The sequence below is a fragment of the Anser brachyrhynchus genome (assembly GCF_964034855.1).
Source record: "Anser brachyrhynchus genome assembly, chromosome: 2".
Lineage (NCBI taxonomy): Eukaryota > Metazoa > Chordata > Aves > Anseriformes > Anatidae > Anser > Anser brachyrhynchus.
Genome location: NC_137695.1, coordinates 22,825,571 through 22,838,398, shown reverse-complemented (window position 1 = coordinate 22,838,398; position 12,828 = coordinate 22,825,571). Strand labels below are relative to the sequence as shown.

The following is a 12,828-nucleotide window of genomic DNA, read 5'->3' as shown; positions in this document are numbered from 1 at the left end:
GTATAGGGAAGAATCAGCTGAACATGGATATTAAGTCATCATTGGAAGATGTGAAACCAGCATATTTTACAGTAATACCTTGGGTTAAATAGAAATATTTTTGAATTAGCCATTGCTCTTCATCTCCTCCTATAGTTACACTGTATACTAAATTCTCCATGTAGTGGATTAAAAACCAGCAACACAATCTTTAAAATAACCTGCAATAATATTCTAATTGAATGTTTGCTTTCTCTGACAAACGTAATGAAACTGTGCCACATCTGGGATTCATATAACTTTCATGACCTTATTAAATATTTTCCTCTTGGCCAAAAACTTTGCCTTATGCCATTAAGCTATGCTTAACCATAGCCTTCAAATGACATTAGGAGTGTCGATTCATGTTCCATGCAGAAATTGCAAATTCAGTCACATTCCTACTTCTTTAGAATGATGAGTTAACAGACGAAGAACCGATCATTTGCTGACACAAAAGGGCAAGAACAAACAACATGAAAGAGAAAAGCTTGTGTAATTGCATAAATGCGGTTTAGACGTCAGGCTTCACAAACTAGTCTGACATGTCATAGCATAGAAGAGCTCAAATGTAAACTCACAAGATGCCATTGTGTGTTGAACTTGGTGATCTCACTTCCTGATATCTCAAATAATTTTTGCACTATCCTGTTTAAAAAATGGTTGAGTGAAAAATCCAGCTTGAAATGGATTGTAATCAGAATTGAATTAATTGTTAAATTGCACAACTATAATGTATATTTAATTGATTGTAGTGAATGCAATAATTCATAATACACATTTGATAACCCAAGTCATGTTCTGAAGTACTATGGTAAGAGCCAAGATTTAATCCTTCCTTTCCAGGCACAGTATGTCAAGAAGAGAATGGCAATGCAAAAAAAATCAAAACTTTGGAATTTATCAGTCTCTTGGCTCTGCCCATCTGACTGGCAAGACTGTGGGTTTAGCAGAATTCCACCACCCATTTCTGATTTCAAGGATACTCAGTTCAGAAACAGTTCTACAGAGAGATATCCTCATCACTTTGACAAGAAGTTGCTGTGGAGATTTTGCAGGATGTTTTAGCCATGAGAAAAAGAAAACAGAGGAAAAGGTAGACCACAGAAGAGGCCAGGATATTTTTGAGATTTAAGATCTGACTCCTTGGCACATGAAGAAACATAATAATTGATCTTCTGAGCTTGCAGGAGCCATAAAGCAAACAAGACAATTAACAATAAAAGGAAGGAAACTTCAGCAGGTAAGAAAAGCCTGGGAAATGGCCCATCATCCTTAAGCATACGATCTTTTCTGTGCTATCAGTCTTATTTCTCTGTAGGAGATCCCTGCACTGCATTTATTCAACAGTGTCTGCCATCACAATCAGCTCATGGTTTGATCAGTATTCAGTTGTGACTATGAAATACAGGGAAAGCCTTCAAACTGAACACACTAGCTTTCCCTGGTAATCTTGGACTAACAAAGCAGTTTGTTTGAAATAATTTTATGTTCTTCAGTCAGACAGAAACATTTTTAATGCTATTAGAACAAGCTTAAAAGTATTTCTTTTCATTCAAAACATGTAGCATAGATGGGGATAGTGTCTTGAGAAGTGAAAATAGTATTAGAAAAACAAAAAAGATGGTTACCCCCCAAAAATGTTTTTTGGGCTGCCATTTTTACTAGAAATAATTGAATTTAATCTGACTGTGCTACTGGGTGAAAAAAATAGGAAATGTACTTGAGGAAGTGACAAGTTTGGAATTATCAGATCCTACCAGAAATTACTTGTCATTGTTGGCTATTTTTTCAGAATACAGAACTGCACACAGACAGGAAGATGGATAATGCCTTAGCAGAAAGGCACTCAAAGTTTTGATGGTATAGACCTTCATCTGGGCAAAGTAATGAAGGCCTTCAGTCCCCGACTGTGGGGCACTGATCACATCCAGGTTCCAATGAAGCCAGTGGGAGCAGGAATTGCTACCTCTATTTTTCAAACCTTTCAAAAAAAAAAAAGTCTGTTTACATTGTCTTTGACAGCTTCAAAGTTGCAGAATTTGTTCCAAATTTGTTAGTTTCTATTTGTATGTTTCTAGAAGTTCAGGACAATTCTCGTAAGATTGTGTATAAAAATAACTTTTTATGCATGCTTCCTCTGCACTTCAGTTTTCCAAATTATATAATGGCAAAAATAATATTTTCCTAATACTAGAAAGTGTACAATAATCTACATTATTCATACTTTACACTTCCTGAAACTGTTCTGGTAGGAGGTTTTCTTTCATTCTAATTTTGCAATGTCAGTCAGTAGACATTTTATACTACCAGCACAGCTGGCTAAGGGATACAGAAATCTATCCCAAGGGACTGAAGAATTCCTTGCCTGTTGGAGTTTCCCTACTAATTATTTTCATATGTACTATACAAGCTTATATCAACTAAGGAGAAAAATTACAGCATGGAAAATAGCAGCTGGTCTTCAGTCAGTTCATAATACGAACTAAATCTTTAGGGAAGAATATTTTGGAATAAAGCAAACAGAAATTAAATTATGCTCATAGTAAAAGTCTTGTAGATATGAACCAAACATCTTCTGTCTTTTTGTAATACAGAAGTGAAAAGTAATGAAAAAACTACATGTTACACAAGCCTTTTTTGAACAGTACCTTAGAGCAGGAATACATTTTTAGCAGAGATGTTTTTATTCAATTGTCTTGTGCAAAAAAAATAAACATATCTTTTTTTTTCTTCCAGTAAACTGTCAGTAAATGCTATAATATTGATTTTTTTTTCCAGTACAAATCCTATCCAAAAGATTCTTTAAAAGTCTTAAAAACTGAAGTTTTGGGGAAAAAAAATCAAATGCACTTGGAACAATGAATATGCTACAGCCCAGTGTTGATACTTTGAATTTTTTATTGCATCAACTATTAAAACAAAATTTGCTTGAATCAAAATATAAAGATAGATCTTTATCTAGAACCTCCTTCAGAAAGGGCTAAACTTTTTAAAGTTCTGGGACCACACAGTTCTACCAAGTGCATTCTACCTTCCCCTGTAGGTGGGTGATTTTACTACACACAATGTAGAAAAGAGGAATGTAATGATAAATATAAGCAGTTCCATAAAGAGTAAAAGAATAGAGTAAAAGTGAAAATCTCTTGAAAACCCTGTCCCAGATTTTGACAGTCAGTAGATGTAGCACTTCCTGAGTCACAAATTGCATCCACTGCATTTAAAGCCCATATATTTAGTGGTTTAATGGTGTCAGAGTTGAGTTCCTGTATGTCTCTTAAGTAAACTGTTTCTGGTCATGATTATTTTTTATTTTTCATATTTATCAATTTGATGTAAAACCTCCTTTAATAACTCTAATGTTTGAGACTATTTTTAGAACTCATCTCCCATAAAGAATGTCTCCAGTGTGGGGAGTCCCTCTGACCACCTCTGGTTTAAAAGCAGTGAAAAATTTGCGCAGTCACCTTGTCTTTCTCCTTTACACCTTGATATGCTTTTAATACATCCCATGTTCTTCAGGCTTTGTGCCCCTAATGTGTTTAAATAAAATTATAAGACTAGTTTTTATATTTTAGAAATTTGTTCCATACAGTCTCTCTGGCAGGACTTACTGGAATTTTATATTCAACTTGCAAGTGTTTATGCTCTGTTTTGTTTTTAGTTTCCTCATTTGTTATGATTTCAACTTTTAAAAAGCATCTAATGTATTCCTAATAGCCTGTTTTATCAGCTGTTATTTGGGGTCCTTTCTAAGTGATTTTCTTCTAGTGTTGTAAATGCACCTGCATGTGGTGCTAATACTATTAGATGGCCTCCAACTGTCCTACAACATTTATATTTGTAACTGATCCTGAATTGTTTCAATTTGCTTCAAGGTTCTGAGTGTACTTTTTCTTTTCAAAGTTAAATGCTACTACGGCAGAGGGTTTCTCTAAGGATCTATCCAACATTGTCCTGCCTGATGCACTAAAAATAGCTTTCCTCTGACCAAAGACAGCCAGAAACAACATCCCGTGAACTGCTCTCAGCATAGTGAGCAGGACACCTTCTCTCTTCCACAAAGGGCTAAGATCTCTCTTTCTGTAGCAGAAATTGGTGGGACCACGAGCTCTTTGCATCACTTTCACTGTGACATTTTCTCAGCAAAGATGTGTGTTTTGTCAGGTGAATGCTTCTGTGTTTTGTCAGTCTTGGTTGTTACACGTTTCACTCATCCAGACACTGAATGTGATTTTGCAGCTTGATCCTGTAAAATACTGAACATCCTCCCATGAAGGAGGATATCACACCACTGAACTTTTAGCTACTTCATTTAGAGAATCTGTGAAGTATTGGAAGGTGTCAAAAAGAACTCTGTTCTATATCATTTTGTTGTTGCACTTATAGCATATTTGAATACTTGTATGTTCAACAAAAAGCTGCGAGAAAAGCTGGGATTGGGAAGTTATTTGAGAAAAAAGAGGATGCTGAAGATGTTTTTTGTCTAATCGTGAACTTACCAGGCTACCAAAAGCTGAGAGCCAGGGAGCTGACAAGTCTTATTGTCTGGATTGACAATCATAGGGTTCAGAATGAGCAGAGCATTCACGGTCACAACAGGTCTGGCTCTGAGGGACAGAAATAACATTCACTACATGCAGCACATTAGTACCTAGGTTGCATCAGAGAAAACAACTGAGATAGCCACAAAGAAGCTTGAAATGTAGGGTGACATTGGAGAAAATACTTTTGTAATGCTGCTCCTACCCAAAAGACCTTTGATATTTTTTTTTGGTCAGAAACTATGATACCTTCTGCTATGACATTTTGAAAGTTCTTCACAAAAACCCCACAGGTTAACAGCAAACAGCATCGCTGAAACAGTATGCTACACTTAGCAATAGGTCCGTCCTGGGACTCAGGCACATCAGACACATTTCATCACACTGGGTTTTCACAAAGGGCCAGAGCCTGCCTTTTGGAAATTACAGAAGTCCCTTGGCTGTTATTTTATAAACTGTCAGGTTTGTGTTTCTTCATGAACAGTGATATATTCAGGCTTGCTATCACTGTTTAAGGTTCTTCAAAAAATGAACATAATTTAGCTAAAATAGAAGTTGATTTAGAATTATCTTAAGCCAACAATAAAGTAAACTCTGTCTGACATCATGTCTTGAGACAATTGACTTTGGAAAATGAGAATAATCATCACAGAAAATTCTGCTGAGCATGTGAGTACATGGTTGTGGTGATGGGAAACATCCCTCTGAAAAACAATCTGCTAGTAAGTAATGAGCTAATCTGTAATTGAGAGCATTTTAAAAGAGAAAACAAAATTCTGTTAAGACGATACTGTTTTACAGTAACTTAGATAATTCTGCCAAAAATAGCTTACTACAGTTACTTTCCACATATTTTAACCCACAGTTGAGCTTTTATGATCACTTTTCTGTATTGTTTCAGCAAGACACTCAAAAAATAAAGTTACTTCCTTCATTTCTGTGCAACAGGGAAAACCTTTTTTTGTAGCAAAGTTCAGCTAATAAAACTTTCTCCAGTATGACAAGTTAGGTATTTGGTACACTCTGGACAGGAAACAGAAAGATTGAGGGATTCTTGCTTGCTATTCACCTTCCTAAATGAAATAGAACACATTTTTTATTGCTATCTAAAGTACACAGTGGATCTAATTCTCCAATGTTTCACATCCTGTGCAGTCATTTAATGCCGCTGCAAAGTGATGCATTGCAAAATACTTGCATGATTCTAAAACAGGGCAGCAGGAAAACCAGGTCTTCTCACCGTGCTTACAGTGTTACCAAAAATGAGCTAATGCTCCTGTTCTACAAAATTCTTATGCTTTGACAAATATTCATCCAGGAAACAGAACATGCCTTCTCTCAGACAGGTACTGTTCGGAATACAGACAGCAAGAAGACAGAGAGGAATCAGGAAATATGACTACACTGTTGCAGCAACAGATGGTGAATATTTAAATGCAAAGAACTGTCTGCATGTCAGCATTAACAGGGCTGCAGCAGATTTTCATTTATGCATTTGCTAGTTGTAATTTATACTTCTAATCACACTGTGCATTTAGCGAAAACCAGTAGTCAGCCAACAACTCTGGAGATTTGCAAAGGGCATACATTTTTTCTAAATTGAAGCAAAAAGCAGCAGTCTTTATTTCTAATAAATAGTTTGTGTCTTAATGTACATGACCACCAAAGGGTCAAGAGTCACCTGAAAATCTGAATTTCTTATTAGCACCACTCTTCCAAGAAATAAATGAATTTTCAGTGTTGTGCTTCACAAATTTCTCTCTGACAAGCTATAGGGAGAGCTTTTTGACTATACAGAATTTTGCGTGAGGTTACTTTAAAGGTAGAAAAGACACTATTTTCTCTTCTTATCTAATTTAAAATTAACTGAGGAGTCAAGTGTTCCAGAAGGAGTTCCTTGAACTAAGGCTAAGCATGGAAATTTTCATGAAAAATGGGAAGTTTTGAGAATGAGAAAAAAGAAACCTGTAAAACAACATCTGTTGCTCACACAATGTTTCGTTTATCATATGTAATCAGCATCTTTTACACATTGCACCAGGGAAACACAGAAATGTGACATTTGTTTATTCACAGATCTCCTACTGAAGCTGTAAAATTAAAAATCCATTGCATTTATCACGTACCTGTAAACAACTGCTTTTCCAGCTCCAAATGCACCCACAATTAAATCTGGAGAAAGAAAACAGCTTCAGAAGAACTATATAGAAGCCTCTCATGCATTTTTTTCCCATCCTAAATAAGATTAATTATATTCAGAATGCGGTAACATGAAACAAATGTAATTCCCACTTTCTTAGCAATATTTTCAACACTGCTATCTCAAAGAAAACATTTAAGACTGGACAAGACTGGTTCATAAATATCTTGGTTGTATCCAGTCAGTGTCAATTTGTTTAACACAGGATCAGGCATGGCACAATCTTGCTTCTCCGCAGCTTGTATTGAAGAGTAAGAATGCCTTCAACTTCCATACATTTTCATAGACTCACAGAATCACAGAATGAATGGATTGGAAGGGACATTAAAGATCATCCAACTCCAACCCCCTGCCATGGGCAGGGACACCTCCCACCAGACCAGGCTGCCCAAAGCCCCATCCAGCCTGGCCTTGGACACCTCCAGGGATGGGGCATCCACAGCTTCTCTGGGCAGCCTGTGCCAGTGCCTCACCACCCTCTGAGTAAAGAACTTCTTCCCAATATGTAATCTAAGTATTTCCTCTTTTAATTTAAAACCATTACCTCTGTCCTATCCCTACACCCCCTGACAAAGTGTCCCTCCCCAGCTTTCCTCTAGGCCCCCTTTAGGTACTGGAAGGCCCCTATAAGGTCTCCCCAGAGCCTTCTCTTCTCCAGGCTGAACAACCCCAACTCCCTCAGCCTGTCTTCACAGGAGAGCTGCTCCAGCCCTTTGATCGTCTTCATGGTCCCCCTCTGGACTTGTTCTAACAGGTCCATGTCCTCCTGGTGCTGGGGGCCCCAGAGCTGAGAGAAGCACTCCAGGTGGGGTCTCACAAGAGGGAGAGAATCCCCTCCCTCGCCCTGCTGCCCACGCTGCTTTTGATGCAGCCCAGGGTACAGCTGGCTTTCTGGGCTGCAAGCGCACGTTGCCGGCTCATGTTGAGCTTCTCATCCACCAACATCCCCAGGTCCTTCTCCTCAGGGCTGCTCTCAGTTTTATCCCAAACCACTAACTGACCATTACACAAAGAGATGCAAACCAACTTTTTGGTCACTCGCATGCAGTTCACATTGAAAGTTAATTGTGTTCCTTCTTGACAATCCTTCCAGTCCTGCTTTGTGCTTTAAGTCATTTGTTCATTAGTTTAGGCACAATAATTCTTTGTGACCACGAATACAAGGCACAGGTTGGAGGATGGCTGATTTCATAGGTACTAGTGCTTTCAGCATCACAGGAGGATGTGTTAAGGCTTGTAATAGTTATCAGTTGAAAGCCATCATAGGTCACCATTTCAAACAAACAGGGTCAACAACGCTAGCATTTCACTGGGCCTTGTGCATATCTTTGTTACTGGGCCTGGGTTGGAATCCTACAGGCCCAAATATTTCCTCCTTTTGTCTGGAGTCCCCATACAGGGCTCTCTGGAAAGATCCCGACTGGCTCGCTGGAAAGATCTCCAGTTCCTGTTGGAGAAAAGCTGGGGCCAAGCAGCAGGGAACAAAGGATCAGCTTTTCTGCTGCTTCTAGCTGGAGCCCAAATGGGAAATGAGATTTGTTTTGTTTTCATATGCCCTAATGAAATGCCCAGCTGGGTACCTCTTTCTCTCTACTGTTGCTATCCTATGGTTTGATTTACAAACGTGCCGTTTGGTAGGCTGGGTCTTACAACAGGCCTTGCAGTGGCACAGACTGGCAATCTAAACTGATCTAACTGAGTTCATGAAACCAGTAGACATGGCTGAAAAACAACCCCTTACTTGCTGTTTCCGTAGTTTGAGCACTGGTTTGCTTAGAGGCACTGAAGTCATGGAGCATAACGCAACTACACAGCTCTGGTGCTAATTAGCCTGGTGGGTTCAGGCCAGTCCGGCAGCGTGTTTTCCAGTGCTGTCTGCCCTTCAGATGGTCAGGATTTAACAAGTTTAAACAAGCACACCACATGGGCAACAGCCTGTCCTACAATGGATTCCACTGATGAACATCCTCATAGGAGAGGGCATGGACAGTTTATGGGTCTGATCTTCCTTTTGTACAACATTTACATTTTTCTGCTTCCATTGGCCTTACAGAAACATGCTTCAGAGTCAGGAGCACTTTAAACAGCAGAAAATAAGTGCTGTTTCTATCTCCTTTTGGGGATATTTATGAGTCCTTTTCATTAGGAGCTTTTAGAGAGAGCTTGCTCACAATCCCAAGACCTAAAGATATTATCCTCTTAAATAAACAACTGATTGAGACATACCTATCATCATAAAGGATACTCAATGCAAACGGCAGAACTTTCCCTAACAGCTACAGTATGCACAGTAACCCAAAAATTATTAAAAAAAACCCAAACAAAACAAAAACAAACAAACAAACAAAAACACATTGTGTTATGAACAGAAAGTGAGACAAGAAGGAAGGACTTTACGTTAAATCTGTTGTTCCTAGCTGGATGCTCTTTATGAATCCTGCAACTGACTTAACTTAGGCTATGTACTGTTTCATACCAAACTAGATAAGTCAAAAGGTTTCATTACAGGGCTGTGCTATGGCACTGACAAAACTAGCAGATATCTATGACTTATCCATATTCCACAATTGCGATGATTTCATAATCTGATTTTTCATTAAAAAATCAAGCACTCCAACCCTTCACAGACACAAGGTAAAGCTTGAACACACAACTTGAATTCAAGTTTAGTAACCTGTAGCCTGTTTGAACCTGAAGTTAGACGAAATGAGTTTGTGAGACATAGTTAGCCTCAGCAACGTGAGTGAAATCTTAATTTCAGTATCTACAGCTGTGTGAACTTATGTCCCCACTATCTCAGCATCCCCACTTTCATATTGAAGAACATTTTGCACATCTGCTTAATAGTTAAATCCTGGTTTCTCTGGGACAGAACACAGCTTATTTGAAAACAGAAGGTAATGGTTTTAGAGGAACAATGACAGTCCCCAGTCACCAAAAGACTGAGCAGTCTTTCTGCATTGCCACCTCAACCAGGCTTGGAGACACAGCAAGAAAGATGAGGACATTCAATAATGGTACCATAAATGCTCCACTTGAGTAAATGCTTAGGACAGCTGGGACCATGTTCATCCTGCTCTCATTTGGAAGTACTTAGTTTTTCCCTGACAGGTCCTTTATTTTATACTCTTGGCCATAATTATTCTTCAGCCAAAGAGCCTGAATGAGTGTGTGCTGGTTTGCTTGAGATAGAATTAATTTTCTTCATAGTAGCTTGTATAGTGTTATGTTTTTTTTTTTTTAAACGTATGATTTGTAATGAAAATAGATGAGATAACACACCTATGTTTTAGCTGTTGCAGAGCAGTGCTTATAGTAAGTCAAGGACTTCTCTGCTTCTCGTGCTGCCCTGCCAGCAAGTAGGCTGAGGGTGCACAAAGAGTTGGGAGGGGACGCAGCCAGGACAGTTGATCCGAACGTACCAAAGTGATATCCCATACCATATGACATTATGTTCAACATAAAACTGTGAGGAGTTGGCCGGGGAGCTGCTTGGGGACATTGATCGGCTGGTGGTGAGAAACTGCGTTATACATCACTTGCTGGGTATGCAATTTTTATTTTTTTCCTTTGTTATTAAACTGTCTTTATCTCAACCCATGAGTTTTCTAACTTTTGCCCTTCCAATTCTCTTCCCCCCACATCCATCTGTGGGGGAAATTAACAGCTTAGCTGCCCACTGGGTTAAACCACAACAGCACGAAACTACTAAGAAGGAAAAGTGGACTTAAGAATAAATATGCAAAGAATAAAACATACTTATGTCCAGGAGTGACATCTATGATCTAACATAAGGACCAAGTCATTATACATTCAAGAAGAGGATTTACTGGAAGATCCATTACAGTTATGCTTTGCTTTTACTTGTTCTCTTAAAGAGCATTTAGCTTTATTCTTCTTTCTTTCAATGCTTTCTGGGGTCAACTCTTATACTTATCACTTGGAAAAATTAAAAAAAAAACATTTCTGACACTGGTACAAACCCAAGAGATTTGAATACACATCAAATCAGATCACTTATATGCAGAAGTTTTGAATTTGTTGTGCATTTTGAAGAAGAAAAGTTATTAATCATTTCTATGAAAGAAATGCATGTCTAAATTATCTGAGGCTTGGCGAGTTTCCGCTCCTAAAAATAGAGAGAAGTTGTTTTTATTCATTTCTTGTTAATACTACGCATGCAGTGTCACTGATATAAAGTCCACTAGTTAGAAAACAAGGGTTTAACGAGGAATTTGGAATTACATATGAAAAAAAAAAAAGAAGGAAAAAAAAAACCAGCTTAGCTAAGTGTAACCCTTCCAAGCAGAGCCTGAAGGAAAGCATATGAAAACTTCTAACTGCACCTTTGCATTTGTATTTTTTTTTTCAAGGTCCGAATAAAATGTACAAATAGAGAAAGAGAGAAGTATCTGACTCACAAAATGGCCTTCACTCCTTCTCTATTTCACGTTTTCAGGAGGATGAGGATCCTTCTAGACACAGGTAAATGACCACCTTGTCCATGCCAACTCATTGAGAAGATCCTCTACCAGCTGCTCCTCTTCAGAGAAACAGAGCTAAAGGAACGGCTGGTGCATTTCTGCCTCATTGCTGCTATGGAATAAATGAACTGTAGGGTTCACAACCAAAATGTTCAGTAACTACGGAAAGAGGCAATTTTCAACTTGCATTTCAGCACAACTTGAAGGTTGTATGCAAGGAAAGATGTCTCCTGGATGTTACTAAAATCCCAACTGATAGAGTTCACAGAACTTAATCCTGAGACAAGTGTCTTACATGTACTTAATTGAAGTCAAGGAGCACAAAGCAATTGTAATGTTTATTTCAAATTTTACTTTGCTCTAAAGAAAGGGCTTGCAATATGTTATCTGGAGAAAAATAATTCATTTTCTGATAAAAAATTATCAAAAATAGTTAAGGAAAGATCACTCACAGATGGCACTGAAGGGCACACTGGGTTTTGTAAGCTGATCTCTTTACCTGTACCTTCCATGTGGCCATGACAGACCTTAAAGGCTGTGCTAAAGGGCAGAACCCGGCCATGATGCTGACTGAACCTTCAACCAACTGAAGGAAGTAGAGTTCTACTTCCAGTCTCAACAAGAGATACTCATTTCTTAACTTGACCAAATTCTTTGATCCCCTGGTATTTTTAAAGGACATCTCCATCCCTTATGAGAGATCCAGCCCCAGGGAGCCTTAAGCAGGGGAAGAACACGTGGCATGCTCAGCACTCCACCCTTCGTTTGGAGTCTGCCCAGCAGTCCCAAGAGACACGGCCAAGGCACGGAATCTCATCTTCATGGGGAGACAGGGGCCAAGAACAGCAGCCAGTGAAGAACTACATCATTGGCACATACTTCATTTGCGAGAAACCCAGAAATGAAAACGACAGACAGATGAGTCACTGCCCCCACCACAACTCTATCAGGATACAGGCATGAAAGTGTTTGCTTTATGGGCTCGGTATGTTTTGCTGGCAGCTTTAAACAGTATATTGTGTAGTCTGTCAGTTTAATTGCATAGTAGAAATAGTAACTGGAAAACAATTAGAATCCTATCAATGTAGGTGCTAATGGAAATTTCACAAAAGAGAGTGAGAAAACGGCATAACTGGAAACCCTGTTAAAAATCTTTGTGAGCCTTTGTTCTTTTCTACTTCCCCAGCACCAGATTTCTATTTCTGCTTTCCAGGATTTTAGAGATGACTAAACAGTAGGAACGGTCCAGAATAACATTCCTTTTAAATGGCCATTACTACAGGCTTGACCATAATGAAGGACAGAGGATATATCCAGTTCAGCCAACCTTACTCAAGAATTTTAGCTGAATACGACATTCAACCACCACCCAGATCAGAATCACTTTCTTGTACCATTCTCAATTGTCTTGATCCTCCCATTTTTCAACCATTCTGGAAGCAGATCTGTTAAGAATAACACCTAAGGCTAATTCAGTGCTCCCCTTTTGTCTGAATGAGACCCTTTCATAACGCAATGTTATTATTCACTCTGCTATACTACAAACAAATCCAAAAGGAGGCAGTTCATGTCCTGTCACTTC

At 38.6% G+C, this 12,828-nt stretch overlaps 1 protein-coding gene across 2 annotated transcripts in view; it reads right to left on the bottom strand.

Moving 5' to 3' along the window:
* Nucleotides 1–12,828, bottom strand: part of ITGA8 (integrin subunit alpha 8) — a 109,859-nt gene that overhangs the window by 60,007 nt on the left and 37,024 nt on the right. For both annotated transcript variants that reach the window (XM_080578569.1, XM_080578570.1), the window contains exons 14-15: nt 6,689–6,734; nt 4,521–4,628 (exon numbers count right to left, since the gene is read on the bottom strand). In XM_080578569.1, the coding sequence (XP_080434695.1) occupies nt 4,521–4,628; nt 6,689–6,734 (154 nt within the window). The remainder of the gene's footprint in view (nt 1–4,520; nt 4,629–6,688; nt 6,735–12,828) is intronic.